General features: G+C 38.3%; 1 protein-coding gene across 2 annotated transcripts in view; it reads left to right on the top strand.

The window, feature by feature from the left end:
* TLE4 (transducin-like enhancer of split 4) overlaps positions 1-25,979 on the top strand; it is a 156,010-nt gene that overhangs the window by 45,955 nt on the left and 84,076 nt on the right. For both annotated transcript variants that reach the window (XM_011954628.1, XM_011954631.1), the window contains exon 6: positions 8,461-8,535. In XM_011954628.1, the coding sequence (XP_011810018.1) occupies positions 8,461-8,535 (75 nt within the window). The remainder of the gene's footprint in view (positions 1-8,460; positions 8,536-25,979) is intronic.

Raw genomic sequence — 25,979 nt, 5'->3', positions numbered from 1 at the left:
GGGTGCCAAGGAGGATGGACGTTTTCCTCCTTCTGCACTCCTGTAACTCCATGACTGTTTTTTCGGTGGTGGTGGTGGTTTTTTGAGTTGAAACAGAAGCCAAGCTGCTTAGAGGCTGGTGGAGGAGCCCTGCAGCCCAGTCCTCACAGAGATGATGAGGAGCACACCTGGGGCCTGTGCTTGCACATGGACAGAGTTGTTTTTCCCTTGCATCAGTTATTGTAAGAAAATATTGGTTTAACAAATGAAATAAAGAAGACATTGTTCTTTTTACAATATTTAACAATAGTTCTCTGATCATTAGAATATTTAGAATATAAAAGGGAAATTAGGACCTAAAGATGGACACCTTCCATTTTTATGCTTATGTTTACCTGGAGAACAGGGAACTTCCATACCAACCTGAATGCTTTCTGGTGCGAGTTTAATTTTAACTTAAAACTTGGTTTGTATTGCCCTGTTAGTTTTTCTAACACATAGTACCAAGTAGCATTTGGGCACTCTCCATTGCATTTATATGGCAGAAAATAATAGTCAGTTACATAATAGTGATAGTATGAGTTTGAATTACAAGTCCAATAGGCTGGAAAAGCTAGTCATCTCAAACGATACATAAACTCCTGTTTTGGACATGCCATGAATTTGGTCCATGTAATTTGATGGAAAACAAACCCCTTCTACTACATTATGATATATGGGTATATCTCAGATGCTGTTTACTTGGGCACCTGGGTTAATATGGTACTGAATTACTTGGAGCCACATTTTGCATGTATAGAATAATTGTGAAATGAAAGTTGAAAAATGTGATCAGTCACTTTCATATTGTGTCTTCAGGAGGAAATGAAGAAAATGCAGTGGTTATATGCACTGGTGGCAGTGTTATCGCCTTACAATCGTGCCAGGTTAACTTGTCTTAGTGCTTGTTAACTTTGTAAGGAATCAATGACTTGTGATACCGGGTTTGATATAGGAGAGCATGGTTAACATTGCAGAGATCCCCAGGCAAGCATGCAGTACCACCCCTAAGACCATCTTCAGAGAGTGCTCGCGTAAGTGCCAGCACCTGCACAGGGTACGTCTGCTTCCCAGTCGGAGTCATTTTGTCTGTCTTGGTGATCTGTTGTGACAGTGCCGTATATCGGAAGAATGTCCGAAAATGAATAATAGATACGGATTGGGGCTTCTGGGGATTTGGTCCAGTTTTCTGACTTTCACATTAGGTTGTGGGCATGGGTAACTTTTCATTTAAAATACATATATTTTCTCATAATACTGAATGGGTCATCAGAGAGCGTAATTCTGTCCCACGTTCCGTGGTTGACTGATTGGCTTGCTGTACCTGACCGTGTGTTTTGGTGATAATTGGCTGCTTGGTGAAATTCATCTGGTGGCATCATGGCCTGTTTGACCTCAGGAAGTGCACGATGATTCTCGGGAGGTAGAACTTTCTTTCCTGTGGTTTAAATGTGGGGCTTTATCCAAAGGCAGCTATGACAACCTTTATTTGTATATCTCAACAAATTAATGAGTGTTTGAGAACTGACTCATTTATTTGACTTTTAGTTAGGTAGTGATTAGATTATTATTAGTGGAGCTAAGTTTGGAGGTACCTTCAGTAGAGCTGCATTGTGCAATACAGTAGTAGCTTTGAAAAGCTGAATAAAATTAAAAGTTCAGTTTCTTAGTTACTCTAGCTACATCTCAAGTGCTCAGTATTCTCCCGTATGTGGCTAGTGGCTGTCATATTATTAGCACAGATACAGAAGATTTCCAACATTGCCCAAAGTTCTGTTGGACAGCAGTGAATTTGTAGAGCCTACCTATCTGTGAAGAATGCCCTGTCCCCATGTAAGTGAGAGTGGAGAAGGCAAGGCCAGGTAGGCAGTCAGTAGTGTGCTCCTGAGAGTTTTAATCCCGTGTTCTACAGCTAAAATTGTTTGGGAAGCCAAGTATACATATTTACCCTCTCTAAGCTTTGTGGTGCTGAGATTACCTGCAGTTTACCAACCTACAGGTATATGCCAAATTAAACCTGTGTTCGTGTATGTGTATGTATGTGTTTAAGGAATATCTAAAGTAATACCTAATTTCTTGTGTGACTGCGTTAGGCTGTTCTTATATTGCTATAAAGAAATATCTGAGACTGGGTAATTTATAAAGAAAAGGTTTTATTGGCTCATGGTTCTGTAGGCTGCACAAGCATGGCACCAACGTTACTTGGCTTTTGGGGAAGACTCAGGGAGCTTTTTTTACTCATGGTGGAAGGCGAAGTGGGAGCAGGCATATCACATGGTGAAAGCAGAAAAGAAGAGAGAGGGAGATTGAGAGGGGAGGTGTCACACTTTTTAAGGACCAGATTTTGTGAGAACTCACTCTATCGTGAAGACAACATCAGGCCATGAGGGATTCACCCCCATGACCCAGACATCTCCCACCAGGCCCCACCTCCAGCATTGGGAATTACAATTCAATGTGAGATTTGAACTGGGACAAATATGCAAACTGTATCAGATTAACATTTCTTTGAATACTGTATAGGAAAGGCTGATTTGGGGAGATTGGGTTAAATTTAAAGTTGATTTGTACCAGTAAATTTAATAGAATTGCCGAAAAAGGCTTTTAGTGGGATTTTTTAGCCTGACTTAGCAGACATGGAATGACAGTTTCACTTGAATTTGATCTGCTTGGCCATACCTGGAGTATTGTGTTCTAGACACATTGTGCACTACAAGGAGACTAGCCAGAAGGATGGATGAGTGGGCTAGAGGCCATGACACAGAGAAATTGTTGAGTGGCCTGAGGATGGTTAACCTGGAAGAGATAAAATTGAGAACATGCATTATACGATTTTCATATGCTTTGAGTGTCAGTCAATGGAGGAGAATTTAGAGACAAAACTGGGTCCAGTGGGGAAGAATTTATGGCAGGGTAGATTTCAACTTAGTATTAGGGCTCATTATCCCAAAATGGAAAAAGCTTGTCCATGAGGTAGTGAATTCCCTTTCACAGGAGGTGCTCAAGGAGAAACTGGTTAGGGTGTGACAGAGGAGATTCATTCAGTGGGTCGGTGGCCTTTGGGTTGTGGTTGGTACTGTAGTTCCACCATACCAATCCGCTAAGCCCAGACAGCATTTAGAAATCTGCATGCTTTTGGAGATAGGGAGAGTCTTTTGTTGGTTGGTTGGTTGGTTGATTGTTAATAGTGCCTGCGGTACTGTGGTGTCTGGGTCTCATGATCTCTAAAGGCCTTTTCCAGTTCTGAATTTTTATGAGTGGCTTCTTAAGTACATGTGGCTAATGGCTCCTATTAGCCAAAAGGGCATTTGATCCAAGTTCGGGCCTAAGTATCTTTCATTCTAGAATACTGCAGCCCTCTAACTGTTCACCCTTCAACCTGGTTTACCTCTCTGCCATTCACCTTCTTTGCTTTTCCCAGATCCATCTTACTCAAATGCAGAACTGATAGCACACAGCTGCTTAAAAATTTTTAATAACATCTCATTTCCTACCAGGATAAAGTCCAACTTTTTTGCATGTCATGCAAAGCCCTTTTTGGCCTCCTTCTGTCTTGCCAGAATTCATTTCCCACTAATACCTGGTTCTTTAAAGCATTCCCGTGCTACACTCATATCTTCATCCATTTGCCTTTATTTTTCTTTGTGTGCACACCCTTTCTACTTTAAAGTGTTCTTGCTTATGTCTTGTCATACCCAAGAAGGCCCTACGAAATTCTACTCTGCTTGTCTGCAGCTGTGTCCCCTCCCTGCTCTACCTCTTGCAGCCACACAGACATTCTTGCTCTTCCTCTAAGGCCCCTACCCAGTTCTCTTCCCTCTGCCTCGAATTCTTTTCTCCTCATTCTTCATCTACAGAATTCCTGCAAATCCTTCAGGTCTCAGTTGTCAGGTCAGCTTCCTAAGGGAATCTTCTCCAGCCCCAAGATTAGTTTAAGATATTTCCCTGATAAATGATTGCATAGCATCCTGTAATTTTCTTATGGAAATTATCCTCCAGTTGTAATTATAGAGCCTTTTGAGCATTAATTCACTGACTGTTTTCCTTGATAGAGTTTAAATTCTGTGAGATCAAAGACCGTGGTTCTTATTCCTTACTCTAACCACAGTATCTCCCTACCACAGTGTCTGGTGCATAGTAGGTGTTTAATAAATATTAGAATGAATGGATGAAAAAAAAAAACAAAGGCTTCCCAGATGCCCTGGGAAGTGTGCTGGGCATTTCCTCCTAAAACTTCTCTCTGTTTTATGTCCTGTATTCCTCTAAGATGTGCTCTGTATATGAGTTCTTCATATGAGAAGCAGGGCCATTGGTCTTACTTTCACCTCTCCACATGTTGGATACTTTAATTAATGTTCATTATGAGAATCCTAGCTCATTTTATTTCATTTTGTATCTATCTCTACCCTTATACTCCTTTACTACCCCAGTCAATACGGGAAGTATTTTTTTTAATGTTTTTTAAAAATTTTAATTTATAAAATTTTGAAGCATACTTTAAAGGTAGAGGGAGAATATACGGAACCTACAGGTACCCATACTAAACATTGACAGTAATCAACATTTTGTCTTTTTGTTTCATTTATTCCTTAGGGGAGTTCTTTTGTTTTTGTATATGTTTTTTTTAAAATTCTAAGGTGTGCTGTAACTTTTTGTTACTGTTTTTTATTAGAAGTACTGCATCTGTTGCTGTACATTGGCATGACAGGTGTTCTCATCATAATAACCTTCTGAGAAATATGCATTAAACAGCTACTAGAGACATATTACTGGTTTGTTAAGGTCTGTTTTTTAGCAGACTTTGTTGGACTTACGAGCTTGTATTATTTTAGTTTCTTATAGAAAAAAATATTAATACCTTTTCTGAACAAATGCCAAAAATAATTTTATGATGATGGAAGTAAGGCAAGTGATTTAATGTACAGAATTTCATTTTACTGGCCCATTCCCCTGCAACCATGTTTGTATTACTTAAGTCACTTTTTTTTAAAATTATTTTTACTGAGGTATAATTTACACACCATAAAATTCACTAATTTTAAGTGTATGGTTTAATACTTCTCAGTAACTTTAGAGTCGTATAACCATCACCACAATCTAAGGGTTTTGTTTTTAGAATTTTTTTTTAAATTGTAAATTACAGTATTTTAAAGAATAAATAATTGGGCATTTGTTTTGTCTCTTCAAAATCTCAGTTAGAGGCCCCCTCTCTTACCCTTGGCTTATTAATACGTTCTTAGTGGCATTTCATTTGGTGGTACAGGTGGCACATTCAAACAGAATACTTGTATCTGAGTGAGCAGCCGGCGCAGTAAGAATGACAACACTGTTGCTCTCTGCAGATTGGCTGGACCTGCCGCTCTGGTGCTAGTGCTGGCTTGGTGGCAGAGGGAACAAGCGGGAAGTAGAAGAGGAAATGAGATGTGGGTGGAGTGGGAAGAGAGGACAGATTGGGGAGGGAAGGGAAAATGGAAGACAAGGCAGACATAATGGGAAAGCCCTCATAGTTCTAAGAAGATGCGAAAAACTTGCTATATTTTCTGAGTGAGAGCTTATTTGTTAAAACCCGAAAATGGAAAAAAAAAAAAATGCCTCCTGGGACAGTTTACAGGAGTACTTTGGGCTTCCTTGCGTGTTCATTTTTCTCTTTTGTATGTTCATTTTTCTATTTTGTATGTAATCTTTTGCCCCTTCTTCCTGTTTGAGTTTTAATTTTCTCACCTTCCCTGGTGGGTGCTTCCTCAGGCTGTAGTGTAATGTTGCATGGTGTGGCTGAGTGAGCTAATATATTAGGGTGTTTCTGGTGCTTTCAGAGCACACAGGGGAGGAGGCATTGTTTGCCTTAGGGAGCTTGTATTCAAAAGGTCCTTAAACAGTGAATGATTCACGGGTTGTAAGCAGAAATAGGGAAGTAGAATTCTGAGCTACAGGTGAAGTTCAGATACTGTATCAGCCCATGGCCATTGCCGTCAAAAAGGAGAAGCTGAATCATGACTTCCATTGTCATTTTAGCTTTATAGCAGGAGTTTCTTTAGGCTGTCAGAGTTATGGCTCACTGGTGTGTGTTTCCGGTTTTCTCAAAAACTGCACTTGATTTTAATGCCAGTGCAGAAAGATATCCCCTGCTGCCTAAGGCATCTTTGGCCATTTTAGCAATTGGAATCTAGTTCGTGAAGCAAGTATTGAACAGTCTTCATGGTAGAATGGCACTAAGTAGATGTATTTTCCATATCTCTGTCTCATGGAAACTATTCTTTGAATACTTGCAGATAATATTTCATTAGTAATAGGGAGAAATAGCACAGTAAGAGCTTTAAAACTTTTGTTGAATGAGTGAATGCGTGAGTAGAATGAATGATACCTGTGTTGGATGTGACTAAGTATGGTCCTTTGTTTCAGTTCTGAAGTTTTAAGTTTCTTTTAAATCTTTTAAATATTCAAAGATTTAAAAGAAATACCTGAAGTTAAACTGGAGCTCTACGTTTTTGATCTCTTTTAAATATGCAGCCCTCCATGATAGGAGTTAAAACACGAACACTTTGCACATTTCCAGAAGAAACATGTATGTTGCATTTTGTATGTCCTCCCGGTGTCTATGCTAACCAATATCATTATTGAGTATAGGAAAGTAAAAGGTGGAAAATCCCATAAACATTTCTGTTCTACTTTTTGTTTGTTTATTTTCCAAGTACTGCCATTTCTCACCACCTAGAGAATCACATTGTCTTAAATGTGAACATGAGCTCTGTGTTTGGCACATAGTAAGTGCTCAGTACACATACGTGGCCAGATTGGCTTTAGGGGAACCTGAAATGACAGTTGCTGGCCATTTTACTGACTGTGCCCTTCTGTTCCTTCTAATATTTTCAAAATCCCTGAAGACTTTTACTTGCTTCAGAGAAAGAAATTTTTTTCTTACATGGTGGCAAATTTTATAAGGAGTAAAGGAATGGAATGGACATATCTATAAATAGACTTTGGGATTGCTTCTTAAGCTCCTGCTTTGAAACTGGAACGCCTACAATTAAAAAAAATAAAAAGTATATAGTTTAATAATCAGAGTCTATTAAAAGCTTAAGATTCAATGGTCTATTATTTGACATTTTTCTTTCCATTAGTCATAGACAATAAAATATGCATTTCTATTAGGAAACCAAGAGTGAAAACATCACATTGTAGATAATTAATTTAAAGTGGTTTCCTTTTCCACCTGGCCTCCCCATTCCCCTTACACAGCTCAGAGGTGAAAATAATGGTCACCCTAGTTAATCTCAGTAACTGTATATTTGAGGGTTTTGGAAGGGGGACCAGGTGGTTCATGGAGAATTCCACATTGAACTGATAGCTCTTTGTATGTATTAAGCAGTGTGGTAGTTGAGCTCGTACTCACCTCAAATAAGTGAAGAAAGTTAGCTAAATTTCTCAACTGAGATTAACCAAAATAAGACTTCAGGCATACAGGAGTACTTGTTTCACAGCGCAGTTCCTTTGGTTCTTCATTCACTAAAGCAAGCTGAAAGAAACCCAGTAAGACTGATTTTAAACCAAAATTGACTGTAGATACTAGAGTGGTCAAATGTTTTAATGGGAAATAATATTTATATAATATTTGGAGGGGGTAATTCTTGTAAGCACTTCTGTGTCTAGATATATATGAGTGCCCCTGTACAGAGTTTTCTGTGCTACTTTTTCTGTTACAAAAATTACTAACATCAGTTCTTACTTATTCTCACTGGAACTGAATCGTGGATGGAGGGATTTTCCTGCACTGTCCATCCTAGTTTTTTGAAGAAAAAAAAGTATCGTACACTTTTGTGGGCTTTAGTTTTTCTATTGGATTTAAAAGAAATACCTGAAGTTCTTAAACTTGAGTTCTACGTTTTTGATCTCTTTTAAATATGCAGCCCTTCATGATAGGAGTGAAAACATGAACAATTTGTACATTTCCAGAAGAAACATGTATATTGCATTCTGTATGTCCTTCCGGTGTGTACGTTAACCGATATCAGGAGAAAATTTAAAAATAATTGCTTCCAGGAAATAATTTTTAAAAATTTTAATGTAGACAGCAAAGAGAAAAGGGAGTGGGTACAAAGAAAGCAAGTGGGATGGGTTGTGTTTTGTTTGTTAGTACTGATAGCAGATATGTGGTCAAAGTGTACCATAACTTTAAAGTGAAATTTAAGCTGTTGTAAGGGAGCATTCTTCATGGGGTCACAGAGATGGTACCTGCAGTTGGATGCCCAGTGACTCCTCAACTTTGTGGACCCAGATATACCGTAGACATCCAGTCATCCATCACCTCAGGCTTGTATTGGAAACCTGGAGATCCCCCAAATGCTGTTTTGCATGTAATTGAAGTTAGAGGACATGTTAGGAAAAGCTGTTCTTGACTGAGTAGAAAACAAATAATTGTATTCTGTTTCTGATCTTCATTTATAGCACCAGCAACAAGTGGTGCAGGCTGTGGAACGGGCCAAGCAGGTGACCATGGCAGAACTGAACGCCATCATTGGGGTACGTGGCCTTTCCATTTTAGCTCTGATCTTAGTGTTTGTCATCAGCTCTCTCGCTCTCTCTTTTCACGTTTTGTTCCGCCAAAGGGGCAAAAAGCAATAGATGACTACAAAATGAAATTAAGCACTTTGCCTTCAATCTCCTGTGAAATTTGATGGCTGCCTCAGAAACTTTGGATCACATTCTCACCAATTTAAGTTGATGTGTTCATGAAAACTCTCCTCTAAGGAGACTGGATAGCTCTTTTTCATATTTCTTTTCTTTGCAATCAGCTTCTGTTGCTAACCTAGGCCAAGAAAAAAGAGATATAGATTACCATGACGTTAAAATGACCTGGTTTCTTTTATCTTTCCTCAAATAAACATGTAGAGTATCTTACTATCATTTTTAATGAGATGTATATTTTCACATCTCCCATTCTACTTACTCTTCCTTCCCCTGTCATGAGTGGCTCTTATGGGTTAGTGTCCTTTTGAAGTAGAAATAATCGATAAACTATGCTTTAAAAAAAAAATCAGTGGCCCATTTAGAAAATCCTTCCTAGCAATACTGGCATTACTGTTGCATAGAAATTGTGCTGGAATTCATGGGTTTGGGCAGTCACTTCAACTCTGCTTATATATATATATTTTTTTTTCCTCAGGTTAATGTAACAGGCAATAAAATAATGTGCTGAAACTTAGAAATAATAATAAAGGGGAGAAATCATAGCTGTAAAGAGCATAATATTCACCTCTATATTTATGCAGATTGTACAGGCAGTTTCTTGGGTTATTCTAATGAAGACACTACAACTGTACTTTCCTCTTTCTGTCCCCTCCCAAATACTTTCTTTTGTGTATAGATTGTACACAAAAGTCTTTTTTTTTCTGTCAGTGTATCAAACATACTTTGAAATGCTAATTATTTCATTTACTTTCATTAAAATTCAAATTGCTGAGTGAAGATGTGGATAAGGGTCGCCTGATAATCAATCTGAAGTGAAGATATTGCTTCAATTATTCCTCTGTCTTTTAACAAGGAAATCAGGACTCTGGGATCACTGCTGATGTTGAGGGCGCAATAGTCTGATTGTAGCTTGTTTTTTAATGGGCTATTTGGAGCTCTATTTTGTGTCCCTCTGACAAAAAAAAAAAATGGTAGGAAATTAGCAGATGCAATGAATGGAAAAGAGTGACCTTTATTTCCTCCAAAGTGCCCCTTGGAAAGAAGAGGCTGAATCAGAAGAAGCCATGTAGAATCATGAATAATGTTTGTTGTACATTTTCTGTGATGGGCAGGAGAAGGGACGGATAGTAGAGATGAATACATTTCACAATTGGTTTTCGTTTCCAAAAACTCCAGGGAACAGCAGTATATTAAATTTTAAAAAGCTGAGAGAGGTTTAATTTTAAAGTTAAGTGTATATGTGTATATGTGTGTGTGTGTGTGTATATATATATATGTATAAACCAGCTGTGCTCCCTTGAAGTGTGTGTACAAGTGCAGGTGTTGTATTCACTGTGGATATTTTTGTTACTAAATCTTCCAGGGCTCAGAAGGGATAGAACCTACATTTCTCTACTGTCTCTACTGTTTAATATGGAGAGAATGTGCAGAGTGATCCCTGACAGGAGAGGTTGCTGGGTCATTTTTAGCTTAGTGTTTACTGTTTGTATGAATGGCTCAAATACAGATAGCCATCCAGCCTCATGTCTGATTGGCAGCCTTTTCTAGGAAAACAGAATGGGTTATTATTTTTTTTTTCCTTTTTTTGAGTATTTCAATGACTGTACAGTGGAGAGATTAAGCTAAATAAAAAACGCTTTGTTTTTGTGTTGGATGTTGCTTAATATGAGGGAAGATATAAAATCATAACAAGTTCCCTTCCCTTCACAGCAAGAATATTTTTAATATAGTTTTGTATTTATTCATTTTTATATACTTTATTTGGAATGGAATGGCAGATTGCCTTTTCTTGGGGAAATGAGGATTTATTAGACTGCAGCCAAGTTACTGACATACTGTGTTTATATGGATTTAATTATTAAAATAAAGCTAACTTAATTTTGTGACCTAAAAACTTATTCAAAAAACTAACTCAACAGTACATGGTGTCAAAGTAGTGTTACGTGCTATCAAAGCAGCATATACTTGGATATAGTTGGATCTGATGAACATTCCAAACTCTTGGTATCTGAGCAGAAAATTGAGTCAGAAATCACATAATCTGACTATTCCGGAAAATAGATTGCAGAAATAGGAAAACAAACCCAACAGTTTTAGGGAGCCACAAACCAAGTGAGAAGGAAAGAGCTCAGTTACAAACTCACTTGATGAATTTTTGCTGCTGATGTTCTCTCTGTGTTTTTAGCCATGGTAGTGGCTTGCATCCAGTAGTTTTTGGAGTTGTAACATTGTAGTATTTTAAAGGCACTTGCTGTTCTCTGTCCCTTGAGCATAGATGGCTGGGTGAGATGGTGGTATTTTGACCCGCTACCAAAACCAACTAGGGGTCAGTTTTTAGATTTTTGTTACTTGGTTTTTAGAATGTAGTCAGCAGTGATTTTCTGCACTGAAGGAATGACAGTTTTCCTATGAGAGGCAAAGACCCGTCTAAGCCCCTGCTGCAGACCCTCATTTATTTATCACTGCATATGTGTCTATTTTATATGTATGCACACCATCCAGACAAGAGCAAACGTTCCCAGATTTAATGAAATCTGATGAAGCACCTTTTTAACTCTGCAATATTATTCTACCTTCATTGGTAAATGAGCCAAACCAGTGATCCATGCAGTTTAAATGCAAAATGCTGAAGTGAGCCCGAAACCTGGAGAGGCGGCTGTTCTCTTGACAATAAGCTGGTTGTGTTTAATGGAATGAAACATAGTTATAATGATTTCTTTCACAGGTCATGTTCAGTTTAAAACTGTTGATAGATTGAAATAAGTTAAATATCATTTATCTTTTATTTATAAGGAAGAAAATCAGGAAAATTCCTGTGTTGGTTTCCCATCATTGATATTTTGTGTTTTGTTTTGAATTGGCGGTATTACACATTTCCTTCAGGCCTTCCCCAAGTTCCCCCAGATGGGCTAGGGGAATGTTATGGATCTAGTTTGATTTTGTCATGTGTCCTGCTAGCCACTGTGTTTTTAAATTAGAATCTCTGCGAGATCACACTGTTGGAACAACACACAAATTGTAGTTTTAAATCAGTAATATGATCTAATTAGAAATGATGTTTTCATTTCCTGTATTATTAAATTGAGTCATCTGACTATCTTAAAATGCTTTTTAAATCCATTACACTATATAATCAGTACATGCTGTGTGAATGTGGTTATGCTTAATAAAGGAGGCTGACTTGGAACCTCATAAGAATTTTACCAAAGAAACTACCATTAAGAAAAAAAGTTTAGTCAGTGTGAATAGCGGAAAAGAAAATGTTTGACTTATGAAAGTAGACAATGTGGTTTCCTTTGGAAACTAACCCACTTTTTAAACCTAACTGAGGAAAAAAAAATGATAGAAATGTATGCGTTTGGAAAAAAGCACACTCCCACCCCCAAAAAACCCTTAGGAAACAGGTATGCCGTGGTGTTGTAGGAATTGCAGTTTAGCACAAGAAATGCTGAACCTCAATTTTTAGCAGTGACATTTTAATGATAGGAAGTCTGCAAAATTATTTGCCATCAATTGTGAAGGCAATAACAAGCCTTGGTGGTTTTTCACACTCTCTGTGTTAAGTGCTTTCAGAATGACAGCGTAAACTGTGTTAGAGAACTCCAAGGAAGTAAAACTGATTAAAATGTTCATGCTTGAATGGTGCTGATGGAATAGTTCATTTGGACTTTCTCTACCTCCTGCAGCTCAAGCTGAAATATTAAAATTCAGTGGATTTAAATCTCTTTCCTCTCAGCTCAGGAAAAAAACATTACATTTTAATAGGTTTTAAACCCATAATTCATTGGTTTGGAGCAGCACTATTAAATCTATTTAAATATTACTTGTATTACTAAGGAAATGATTTAAATGCCTTTGCCTTTACCATCCTATGTGTTTGACTTAGTTTAAAAAAAGAAAGACAATACCTTTGGGGTCCCCCTGCTTAGTATTTTGTTTTATTCTCCTTGTCATATGATTGAACCTTAAATGTGTGCGTGCGTGTGTGTGTGTGTGTGTGTATTCTACATTGACAACGTGGCAAGAGGGTCTTGCAGTATGACTGTTTAAAAATGTATGTCTCTCCTTTTCTGTTACAGATTTCAAAACTGCCGTTGTAACTTTCAAAGGCATTTGGATGAGCCACCGTGATCATTTTCCTTGTATTCTTTTTAAACAATTTAGCCATTAGGCAGAAAGGGAAAGATATAAATATGTGGGTATATGTAAAAATGTGTGTGTGTGTGTGTGTGTTTCCCTCCCTTACATCGCAAGTGTAGGAAGTATACCTCTGTGGATAGATGGCCTCCAGTAACACACAACTTGAAATTAAATTTAAAAATGTATGTTTTTTACAAAAGTATTTTCCTTCCTGGGCCCACCGTGTACCCCTCAGTTCCTTTCTCTCTAGCCTTTGCCACTACAACATGTGTCCCACAGCTTGACAGCACCTCCAGTCAGCCACAGCGCGAAGTGCTTGCTTTCCCCCAGTGCTTTGTGGGAAACCTTTGTGGAAATCCACCCTTCACTTCCACAAACACAACCTTGGATGTGCAGGAATTACAGCCGCATTGGGTAACCCGGAATCCCACAGGGAAGCAGAGTTCGTGGAATGCTCCCTGCATTCTTTGTGGGGGGACACCTGTAAGATGCCTTCTATACTATTCCGTAAGGGGTTCAAGTAAGATGGAGCTTCAGTTGCCCACAGTAGTGATAGGCTGGAGAATACGTGTTTAGTTTGAGTTCTCCCCCTTCCGTGGTTCACTTTTCATAGGTCCCTACTCCTGTTCTGTGATCATTTCGAAATTACCTGCAGCCAAGCCCTGCCCCTCCACTTTCCTGGCAGACACTTAGGATTTGATTTTGTAGGCCTGAAGCTACTTAAGGGGGCTTTACAGTGTAGGTAGGTAATTGTGTTCATGTGCTAGAATCAGGGCTCTTTTTCTGATGTGAGTTTTGTGTGTAAAACATATTCTTTAACAGCTCAACTGTACAACTCAGCTTTTGTGTTACTTTTTAAATAAATATTTTTCAGTAAACTTACAGGTGACCCTCTCTATCTTTTTCCACTTCTTGCAGCTGATTACTGTTGGTGTTTTCTAGATGTATGTATTACAGAATGAAATTAAAAATGAGCTATAAAATAGATTCCTCAGAGATTGTTATTTCAGCTTTGTTACTGTCTTTACTGAATAGTGTGCCTGGAGCTTAAAGGCTTTATAAAATATGCTGGCCACTGTCCGCATCGTGTACCCACACAGCTTGCGCAGTGGGGGAAGGGGCTGGCTTGAAGATACACTCACTTGGAGGGCTTTGCTTACCTGCACTCACCAAACTCATGGCAGGAAAACCAAAGCAGTTGTATATCACGTTCTTTCTTTTTCTTCTGTGAGTATGCCTGCCCCTCACCCTTTTTCTTTTCTGAGCTGGTTCATTTGCCATGGAGCGGGGGACTACATTATTGAATGATGTATTCATAATCTAATCTTTCTGCTACAGTTTGATGAGGCTCTAAGAGGCAGTAATTTCCCTTCTCTCATAACAAAGACTCTCATATATTTAAGTAATTTAAAAACTCTGCTGCACTTCAGAGACGCCCAAAAAACACTAGGTAAGGAATAGGATTTCTGATTTGTGCTTGTGATGTGCTCTCCATTGTTTTCTATGACAAAGCTTCTCTGGAAGAAATTTCTAGAAGCCAGTCTATCAATCCTCTCATCTCCAAAACTGGTACTAGCCAGCAGTGCTGCAATTCTTCTTTCTGTTTGGAGCTGAGCCATCCTTTCCTCCTCCCCCACTTCCATCACTGTAGAGTTGAGTTCAAAGTGTTATAAGAGTTGCAGAATGTGTCTGGGTAGATGGGCATTGGATTCTACTGAGAAGAAAGTAGTTTTCCCAGATCCACAGAGCTCGGCAGGCTGAGGTTATGCAGACGTCTGAGGAACTGTTACACAGAAAAACAGACTAAAACAGAGAATAAGGCAACCTGCAAGCTTGCAGTTCCAGAGTGTCACCCCATTTTGTAGGTTGTTTTGTTTTGGTTTTGTGTCCACTTTTGTAATTCTCTGATGATTTCCTGCTTAGCAGTGTTTCTACAAGCAGCATCACCAACTTCTATATAGTCAGAGACCTTTTTCCTTGTGGTGTCAGACTGCTTTGTGCCCCTCGAAGCTGAGACAGGGAAGAAGCATGGGCTATGAGAGGCAGTCTCACACCAGATAGGCAACTAAAGGGTTAATGACTGTGGTTAATTGTCAAGCACTTAGGTGAGGTTTTTAAGGACTTCTGTTGCCTTGAAGCTCCCTAAGAAACCAGTTTGAGAATCCTACTACCCCAAAATGCATTTGTGGTCTTAAGACCTTAAGACCTTGTCCTTAAGACCTTTGTGAAAAGGTTAGAACTCTTTAGTGAATAGCAAGAGTTATTTAATGATATGTCCATTCATTCATTCATTCAGTAAATATTTGAGTACTTTCACCAATGTCCTATTAAAGGCATATTTTATTTTCATTTTGAATGATATTTTAAATTGTCTTCTGAAATATATTCTGAAATGATCCTCAAGTTACATTTAAATCATTCTATTAAAATTTTGGTGGCTGTAAGCTTGCTGATATTACCTTGTACTACAAATAATCAACTTTTAATTAACGCATTTTAATTTCAATAAAGCTAGTTTCCATGGATAACAGAGTAAAGAGAAACAGTTAATAAAAAACATAAGAATGAGGCTGCATACATTTACAAATTTGTATTTTTTTATATTTGCAGATATATTTTCAGATATTTGGATTAGGAATTTAGAAATTCATTATTGATATTCTCTATTACGTCAGATTTATTGAGATGTAATCTGCAAAAAGTAAAATTGACCCTTTCCAGTGTGTAGGTCTTTGAGTTTTGACAACTGAATACAGTTGTGTAACACAATCAAGATACAGGGTAGTTCACCCCACCCCAATCCCTTGTTAGTCTTTGTAGTCAGTCACTTTTTTCTATCTCAGCCCCCAACTACCGCTGAAAATGTTTCTTCTTCCAAAGCGAGCCTTTTTGACAATGCCATATAAATGGAACTACATATCATGTAGCCTTCCGAGTTTTCTTCTTTCACGTAGCATAAGGCATTTGTGATTTGTCTATGTGGTTGCTCATATCAGTAGTTAGTGCCTTTGTATTGCAAAGTGATATCTATTATATGAATATGCCAGTTTATCTGTTCACTCCTTAAAGGACAGTTGGGTGAATAAAGCCATGAGAAACATTCTTATTTGGATATTTTAAGTAAGTGAATGTAAGTTATATCTTTTGAGTGGTTACCTAGAAGTGGGATTGCTGAGTTACATGGTAAGTGCACATTAAACTTTCCAAGTAATTGACATACTGTTTTTCAGAGTGATTCTACTATTTTGCAGTTTCACTAATATATTACATGTGAGAAAACCTTTCCTCTACATCTTTGTCTGCACTTGGAATTACAGGTTTTTGGGAGGTTCTTTTAGCCAAGTACATAATAGTACTTACTATGTTTTTAATGCATTTTCATAACGATTAATGGTGTTAAGTGTCTTTTTTGCTATCTCTGTATCTTTTCTAATACAATGTCTGTTCAAATCTTTGCCTCTTTTTTTTTTTCCATGATTCAGTTTTATTATTGAGTTTTAAGGGTTCTTTAATTTTCTGAATTTTTTGTGTGTGTGTATTTTGTAATTCTTCCAATTTATAGTTTAACATTAAACTTAGGCATTTTAAAATGTCAAAGTTAAACTTAGGCTTTTTTTTTCCTTTATAGACTTACTTTTGGTGTTGTCTGTAAGTAATCTTTGCCTAACCCAAGACCACAAACATGTTCTTCTGGGGTTTCTTGTAGAAGTTTTACATTTGGGCCTATGATTCAGTTTAACTTTTGTTTATGGTAAGATATATGCATTAAGTTGAGGGTTTTTTTTTTTTTTTCAGATGGACATGGATTCAGTTTTTCAAGCACTATTTGTTGAAAAGACTATCCTTTCTCCATTGATTGGTCTTTGCACCATTGTTGAAAATCAATTAACCATATATGTATGAGTCTGTTTCTGGACTGCTCCAATCAACTGTTGCCGTCTCTTTTGCCAGTGCCATACTGTCTTGATGACTATAGCTTTCGTTATTGATATTCTCCATTCCATTTTGCATTTGTTCTTCCTGTACTTCCTTGCCCTTTGCAGCACTCCTCAGCACTTCAGGTCTTTATCATCAGTATATTAAAGAGTGGCTGATGGATGAAGGGAAAGGGTCTAAGCTCAATGTAAACACTTTCTGTCATCAGAAATGGTGTCTGTTCTGCCTCCTAACATTTCTCTCAAGGTTGAGAGCATTTTTCCATCTCCTCCTGGTCCAAATAATGCCTTTAGCTAGACTCTTCCAGCCTTCTCCTGATAGGCTACCTTGTTTCTGCATTTGTCTTTCTATATTTCATTCTACACACAGCAGCCAGAGTGACCTTCTTATAAAATAGAAATAGGATCTATTGGTCCTCTCCTTAAAGCCACAATGAGTGTGGTGGTGCCATCTATATATATAGTCTCAGCTACTCGGAATGCTACAGGATCACTTGAGCTCAAGGGTTCAAGACCAGTCTGGGCAACAGCAGGGTTTCATTTCTAAAAAATTTAAAAAACAAACAAATGAAAAACCCCGGAAAATCTGATGGCTGCCCCTTTTATTTAGAAAAAAGTCTGAATTTCTAACCATGGCCTACAAGATTCTTCGTGAGGCGACCCCTCCGTGTTCACCAGCCTTTCCACTGTCACATACCACTCATGTTCTTCATTCAGCTGTCCTTAAGCCACGTTGGCCTCTTCCTTCTGTCCCTAGATCACGCTAAGTGTGTTCTCGACTGAGGGTTTGTGCACCAGCTCCTCTGTCCTCCGGAGGGCCCGTCCTCTGGGTCCTAGAGTGGTCTTCCTTACGCCTCTTTTCAGAGTGTCAGCTCAGATGTTATCTCCTGAGGAAGGACTTCCTTGGCTGGCACTCAAAAACTCTTTACTTCTAATTCGTTCTCTGTCCCATTAGCCTGTTTTATTGTCCTCATTGCACTTACCATTGATTTGTTATGCGTCACTTTCCCTTGACTAGCTAGTGAAATCTCATTCACTTTTATAGCCATGAAGCCTATAACAATAGGTATCATAATTTTCAATACATATTTGTATGATAAATATTCAGTAACTATTTGTTCATAAATGTGCAGTAATTTGTTCATAATAATTTTCCACAGATGTTTGTTAAATACTGTATTCTGGGATATTTTCTCATTTGGATATTCCCCCTACAATTTTGAGCCAAGATAGAGAAGGAAGTGCATGGACTGGTAGAAAATACACAGTTTTGGGTTTCACTTATGATATAGAGAAGGCTGGAACTGATAACCATTAAAGTGCTGTCTAGTCTAATGTTGAATGATTGTGTAAGCCTATTTGTTTTGATGATTATGGAATTTTTATTTTAAAACTTGGGGTCCTTTTGTGTCATAGTTATTTTTCTAGGTTTATCACCTCTATAGGCTTGTATTCTTTTCTTGAAAAAGGTGGTGGGGGCCACTAAATATAGTAGATGTGATTGAGTATTCGCTCTGTGTTAAGCATTTACATGCATTACTTTCTTTAATCTTCACATCAACCCCATGTAGAAGGAAATATTGTTCCAACTTTACAAATAATGAAACCAAGGCTTCTAAGAGGTCAGTTGTTTTCTGAAGGCCACGCAAAGAGGAGTGGCAGAACTGGGATTCAAACTCCAGCTGACTTCAGAGCTCATACATTGAACCCTTATGCTATACTTGTCTCTTATTTGTTCTCTTGACCCTGTTCTTCCTTCACAATGGCATCAATAATCTCTTTATCTTGAGATCCACTGATAGGATTGTCCAGCCAGAGCTCAGTGTTGGAAGGAAAATGGAAACTGGGTATGCTGGGTGCACATACTAAGTGGTTAGTCTAAATTGTCTGAATTGTATTAGTCCCACAGATCAGTTGAATACTCTTGACTCATACGATGTTGCTTCCTTCTGTTGTATCTTACTCTTACCAACAAGAACTTAAAGTTGTTACAAACACAGCTATTAAGGCAAGTGTTTTAACCCCATGTTCTTGGATCTTCTGGAATTTCATGCTTAGGCATTGGGCTGTCAGTTAGATACCTGAGTGCTTGCAGAATTGCCTCTCTCTCTCTCTGTGTGTGTGTGTATGTTTAGGACTGGTAGGAGAGGAGTATGTATAGTTTTTGGAGAAGAGTGTTCACAAAGGGTCCTGTGACACAAACAAGTTTGAACCCATGCCTTATTAGAATAAGATTGTGGAAAATCTTGATATGAAATAGCAAAATATCATGTGGGGTGCATGTAGACAAAAAGTATTTGCCCGTAGCAGCGTAAGGACACATTCTAGGGTGGTTGTTCAGAAACTTGGAAATCAGGAGTTTACATAGGAGAGTTTCTTGATTCAGAACTATTGTTGGTATTCCAATTGCAGGCAGCAGTAGGTGAGGCAGGGGATGTGACTGGTGGTGAAGACCACAAAGGGGCCCCCACTAGGCCAGTGGCCAGTCAGGAGATATAAACAAGTCAGAACTTACAAGGATTGCCATTATGTTGTGGGGAGTCCTGTCTTTGAAATTACTTCATTGCTTTGTGATAATGTCTTCTCTGCTTCCATTTCTCTGTCTTGAGAAAACCTTGTCTGCCTGACTTGTGAATAACAATTATTTCATGAGATACAGTAATATTGCAAGCTTAAAAAATGGTTTTGACTAAAGAGTTAGAGCTAACTGTGCCTTTGACCCCAACCTCTTAAGAAAAAACTCAAAATGGTACATTCTTGAATCCTTTTTAAGGCAGCTCCATAGCTACTCTGCCTCTTGTGATTCTCATGCTTTTTTTTTTTTTTTTTCTCTTGGTAGATTCATAAAAATGGTGAGAGTTTATCTTTGCTCAGATTGTTTTCTGTGACCATCAAGGGCAGTGCCACTATGGTCCTGAAGCAAAGTGGCAGTAATGTTGCTTTTTTTCTTTATTTCCCTAGAGTGTTTCTGGGTTGACTCGAAGCAATTTGTAGACACAGCTCTGCACAAATTAATATCTGGGAGAAGAAATTGTTGAGAGGAAAAAACAATTTAAGTTGCGATCTACTTGGCTTGAAAGCTCAGAGGTTGTTCTTGGGTTTCCTTCAGCTAATAGCTTCAGAATGGCCTCTGAGCAAAGATAGATGTCGAGGTAGGCTTTGTTGTTTGTTGGTTCTCCCTTGCAGGCAGAGGCTACCCTCTGCTGTGAAGGCTAAAGCATTCCAGGTGCTCTTTCCAGCCTTCCTTACAGAAGAACTGTGGGCAAGTGACCCTATCCAGGTCAGTGAAATATAAAAAGATGTGGTTTTCTTCTTAAGAGAAACCCATGGAGAGAGAATTATCCTCCTTTCTGCATTTTAATATGGTTGTGTGAAGGCATGAGGTAATGTGTGGAGCTGTGGCAGCCATCTTGTGGTGGGAGGCGATGGGCTATAAGGGAGGCCACATGAATCCGGGACCCAGAGCCGTGATAATGTTAGGTCATCCATCCATCCCTGGACTTGTAGTGTGAGAAATAAAAAGTCCTTTAAAAAAAAATTCACGCCATTTTTGGGTATTCTATACCTTGCAGAGGAACTATCTTAACTCAAATATATAGTTACATGTCATATAATGATGTTTCAGTCAAGGACAGACCACATATATGACAATGGTCCCATAAGATTATAATGGAGCTGAAAATATTTTATTGTCTAGTGACATTGTAGCTGTCATAACACCATAGTAAATTACTTTTTAAGGAAATTTTGTGTAGCAGTGTGGAGTAATTATAAAGTCTGTAGTGGTATTCATTAATGTCCTAGGCCTTCACATTTACTCACCACTAACTCATTCAGAGTAAATTCCAGTCTTGCCAGTTTCATTTATGATAAGTGCTTTATATAGGTGTACCGTTTTTTATCTTCTATACTGTATTTTTACTATACCTCTTCTGTGTTTAGATACATAAATACCATTCTGGCACAATTGCCTACAATATTCAGTACAGTAACATGCTGTATGGGTTTGTAGCCTAGGATTAATAAGCCATATTGTATAGCTTATGTGTGTAGTAGGTTATACCATCTAGATAAATATACTCTATAATTGCACAGTAATGAAATTGCCTGAAGACTCATTTCTCAGAATATCCCTGTTGTTAAGTGGTATATGACTATATACAGATGTATATATATTTCTGTGTTAATGTCATGACTTATGTATATCAAAATATTGAGAACAACCTGAACACCCAACACTAGGGGACTACTTAAGCGAACCCAGGTATCTGTACAATGGCATACCATGTAGCTGTTAGAAATGATGTAATCAAGGTGTATTAAGGATATGGAAAAATGTTCTGATACATTGTAAACAGGAAAAGAAGAAACAGATTAAACCACAAGATTGTTTGATGTTGTTTTTGTTAAAAATGCTAACATGGATTCAAAAAATACTGGATAGGCCCACCATGATATTAGTAGTTTTCTTTGGCTGCTAAGATTATGTGTGGCTTTTAATTTTTTTTTCACTCTGCTTATCTTCATTTAACATATAAGTTTCTAATCTGAAAAAAGGTATAAGACAAATTTCTATTCATATGGCCATTCCTTCTTTCTTCTGCCCCATCTGAGTAAATGGTACAACTATCTACCCAGTTACTTATGTTCCAAATTCGCACGGTGTCCTGAATTCCTCCACTTAGTCTCACTCTGCTGTCTTCCATAACCACGTCTTTCTAGTTCTAGCTTCAAAGTAACACAACTCCTTCTGTTCTTTGCAACGTGTACTGCCGCAACCCTAATTGAAGTTATTCATTATTTTCTTGTTTGAACCCCTGCACTACTAACTGGTCTCCTGCCCTTCATTCTTGCCACTCTCAGATTCAGAAAGTTATTATTTTTTAGTATTCTAGCTTAAAATGCTTATTAGTCTTTATAAAGGCCAGTTTAAGCTGGTTTACACACTCAAGCTTAAAATACTTATTGGTCCTCTTTATATGGCCAGTGAAATAGACTAAAATACTAAGAAATTGATTCACTTGTATATGTCAGAATGGACAAGCAGATCAGTGGGGAGAAAGATGGACGCTAGTAAATATTACTGGGGGGCTGCCTGGTTATTCTTGTGGAAAAGAATTGGATACATACATGTCACCATATGCAGAAGTCAATCCTAGAATCCTAAGAACTTTAAAAGTTAAAAAACAAAAAAACAGGAGGAATCTTTTTTTTTTTTTTTCTTGGAGTAGGATTTCTTAAAAGGGTCATAGAAAGCCCAACCCATAAGAAAAAGATTGATAGTATTTATTACTCACTTGAAATGAAAAACATCTGTTCATCAAAAGATACTTTAAAAAAAATGAGTAGACAAGCCAGAAACTAGGAGAAGTTATTTGCAACACATGTAACCAAAAAGCGATATGATCCAGATTTATACCAGTTAAAGAGCAACTAAAAGTTCAGCTTAAAAAACAAAACCAAACCCCAAAACCCACCATAGCCTAGAGCTCTCATTATTCTTAAATAAAAGTCAAAAACCCTTAGTGTGCACAGTCTGATTTCCAGAATATACTCATATTCTGCCCGACTTCCCCATTGCTCACTGGATTCTCACTAGACTTCCTTTTTCTTCACTGGTCACGGCAAGCGTTTGTCTTGCTCTGGGTCTTCTCAACTGCTTTTCTCTTGCTTCTCATTCTCCCAGCTCTCTCCAATGTGCTGTTATTTGCATCCTTCAGGTCTCAGTTCAAAGGTTATTTCCCCAGAGGAGCTGCCTCCATTTATTTTTATGAATGAATGATTGCTTACCCCTTCCACCCTAGTTGAGAAAGGGTCCTAATCGGGCAGCAGGTACATCACTGGGCTAAATGGTAGGGTCTTGTGCTCCATTTCTTGATGCTAATACCATCTCCCACTGACTCTGTCACCTAGGAGATCACACACGTGAGTGTGGACCTGGTTTAGTGTTCTTCAAATTGCAACTCAGGAGACTCATGAGTGTACAGTGAAGTCCATTCAGTGGGCATAGTGGACTTTTTAAAATTTTAATTAAAAAAGGGTATAGATGACAATAGAAAATACTAGAGTATGTTGCACATAGTAGTGTTTGGTAAACTGTGTTCATTTACGTGTATATTCTATGTAGACAGACACACATGCACATAGACACATACACACAGAAATTGTGGTCAAAATTTTGGAAAGCAAGTCTCCTAGATGACATCTGAGGTTCATTCCACCTGTAACGTTCTAAGATCAAATGCAGGATTCCTGAACAACCTAAAGTAGATAGGCTTTTTAAATGCTGCTTTACTTTAAAAAAAAAAAAATTAGAAATGGTGTCTGACTGTGTTGCCCTTGTCTGAGTATAGTGGCTATTCATAGGTATAATCATAGTGCTCCACAGCCTCAAATGCCTGGGCTCAAGTGATCCTCCTGCCTCAGCCTCCCAAGTAGCTGGGACTACAGGCACATACATGCCACTGTGCCTAACTCAGTTTTACCTTTTTTTTTTTTTTTAAAGTACTCTGAAGTAACTAAAGAAAGCTTTTCCGAGTACAGTCCCTTAGCTTGGTGACTTTAAAGACTAAAACTCACAAAATAGAACCACTGGTATCAGTAAGATGTTAAAGACTCTAAACATTTTCCTTAAGTAGCTTAAACAAGCTTCTGGGAAATTGTATTTCCATTATTAATTTGCTTAGCTGTACATTTACTAGTAAACTTTTGGCCAATTCGTAAAATATGCTAACGGGATCACTAATGGGAAAGTTAATAAGTCAGGGTTTTTGTAGTTTTCCCCTTCTTTTCTTGCCATTATTACTTCATGAGTTAAACTACAAGTTAGGACAATGGAGCCACTGGCACAGATCTCATGATTTGCTTGCTTTGGTTGTTACTTGCCATCCCCTTAAGACCAGTCCAGAGATTTGGAGGACTATAGAGATCTGTGGTTTGTTTAGCTTGAGAAACTTATCCTTTCAGTGATAATCTTACTTGGATTGCTCTAAATGCGTGTCTTCTCTCTGTAGTAAATCTCATGTTGTAAGTCATCAGGAATGAGTTACAGATAAGCTTAGCTTGAAAAGTTTCTTCCTTTGTTCTTTTTATTCTTGCTTCTTTCCATATATTCACTTAACTTTTAGCTTTTTCTAGACATATTTGTTAAAGTAAGGTAAGAAGGGCACATCTTATTTTCCCAGCCTCTACAACTACAGGGAAATTGAATCAATAGTAAAGCAAACACTGTATACTCATCACCTAGATTTACCAGTTAACATATCGTTACTTTTGCTTTCTGTCTCTGTTTATATACTCACACAAATACATGTGCACTTTTTGGAATGTGCTGAACTGACTGAAAGTAGAAGGCAGTCATGCTGTTTCACCCCCTAATATTTCAGTGTGCTGCTTCTATGAACAAGGACATCTTCCTGTATAAGCACAATACCATCAACACATTCCTATACCAGTGTTATAGTTCATAATCATATTTCTCCAGTTGTCCACAAAATGTCCTTAATAGCACTTTTTTCTTCAATCCAGGATTCAATTCAAAAATTGTTTTGCTGTCATGTCGTTTTACTCTTCTTTAAATCACAGTGTCCCAAAGCATTTTGCTTTAAGATATTGGCATTTTGAAAATACCAGGCCAGTTTTCTGGACTCTTCTGCAGTCTACATTTGTCTGATTGTTTCTGATTGTTTTCTCAAGTTTAGATTTAGGTTAAGTGTTTTTAGTAGGAATACTAACTAGATGATGTGTATTTCCATTTGTATCATATCACTGGTGAAGCTAGGTGATCTGTCGGGTGATACCTGGGCACTATGAGTAACCTGTTCCCCTGCAACTTTTGACCCAGTGGTTCTAATATTGATGGCTGAGTCTGTCCTACATTAGTTAATACATTTGACATGGTAAATAGTAAATTTTAAGTTATTTCTTTCCTTTCAAATTAATATTCTGTGAAGAGCTTTTCCTGTTCTCTCCTCGCTCCCTCACTCCCTGTGCATATGAAAAGGTGGACTTCTGCTACCTTTCCTTAATACTAGCAGTCACCATTTATTGAGTGTTTATTATTTGCCAGACACTGTGTGATATGGTTTGGCTGTGTCCCCACCCGAATCTCATCTTGAATTATAGTTCCTACTATCCCCATATGTGGTGGGAGGGACCTCGTGGGAGGTAATTAAATCAAGGGCAATTTTTCCCGTGCTATTCTTATGATAGTAAGTTCTCACAAGATCTGATGGTTTTATGAGGGGTTTCCCCCTTCACTTGGCTCTCATGCTTCTCCTTCCTGCTGCCATGTGAGGAAGGGCATATTTGCTTCCCCTTCCACCATGATTTTAAGCTTCCTGAGGCCTCCTCAGCCATGCTTAACTGTGAATCAATTAAACCTCTTTCCTTTATAAATTACCCAGTCTTGGGTATGTCCTTATTAGCAGCATGAGAACAGACTAATACACTATGCTAAGGTTTTATATGCATCATATCATACAATTCTTCCAGCAACCTTGGGAGGTAGATTTTGTAACTGTTCTCACTTTTTACTTGAAGAAACAGAGCATCAGAAATGTTAAGTGACTTGTTCACATAGATGATAACGATTCCAGTGGCTCCGAGGCCACTTCATTGTGATGCTTCCCAAATGTCAGCCAGACTGTGCTTTCTCACACCTAGCCCGACTTACAGACAGGAGTGAGGCCAGCAGAACAACTGTCCATAGTAAATAGTGTCTTCACAAGCCAAGAAGTATGGCTACCAGCCCAGTAATGGGCCCTTCCCTGTGCTTGCTGCTCTATTTCAGAGTCTGTTACCTCTTCCTTTTTGGCTCCTTTCAAGGTCTGCTGAGTCTTCCCTTACTTCTCTCCTAGAATGGAACAGTGTCTCCTGGTTGGATTGAGGCACACATGCTCAGAGCGAGCAGCTTACAGCTTGGCTAGCTCCTGGTGGATGAATAGTATGGTTGTAGGCTTGGGAACCAGCCAGCCCTGAGCTTAGGAGCTGGCACTGGCCTGAGAGTCATTCTCTGTCTAGTCCTTGGCCCCAGAGTGCCCCACATCTTCACCTGTTTTCTTGGGGTACCAAAAACTCCATTCCTGAAAATGTATTTTAAAAATGTGTTATAACCTATTAAGTCATTATTCTTTTTTTTTTTTTTTTGAGATGGAGTCTGGCTCTGTCGCCCAGGCTGGAGTGTGGTGGCCGGATCTCAGC

The sequence above is a fragment of the Colobus angolensis genome, unplaced genomic scaffold (assembly GCF_000951035.1).
Source record: "Colobus angolensis palliatus isolate OR3802 unplaced genomic scaffold, Cang.pa_1.0 Scaffold388, whole genome shotgun sequence".
In the NCBI taxonomy this organism is placed as follows: Eukaryota; Metazoa; Chordata; class Mammalia; order Primates; family Cercopithecidae; genus Colobus; species Colobus angolensis.
This window is presented reverse-complemented; position numbering and strand designations above follow the sequence as displayed.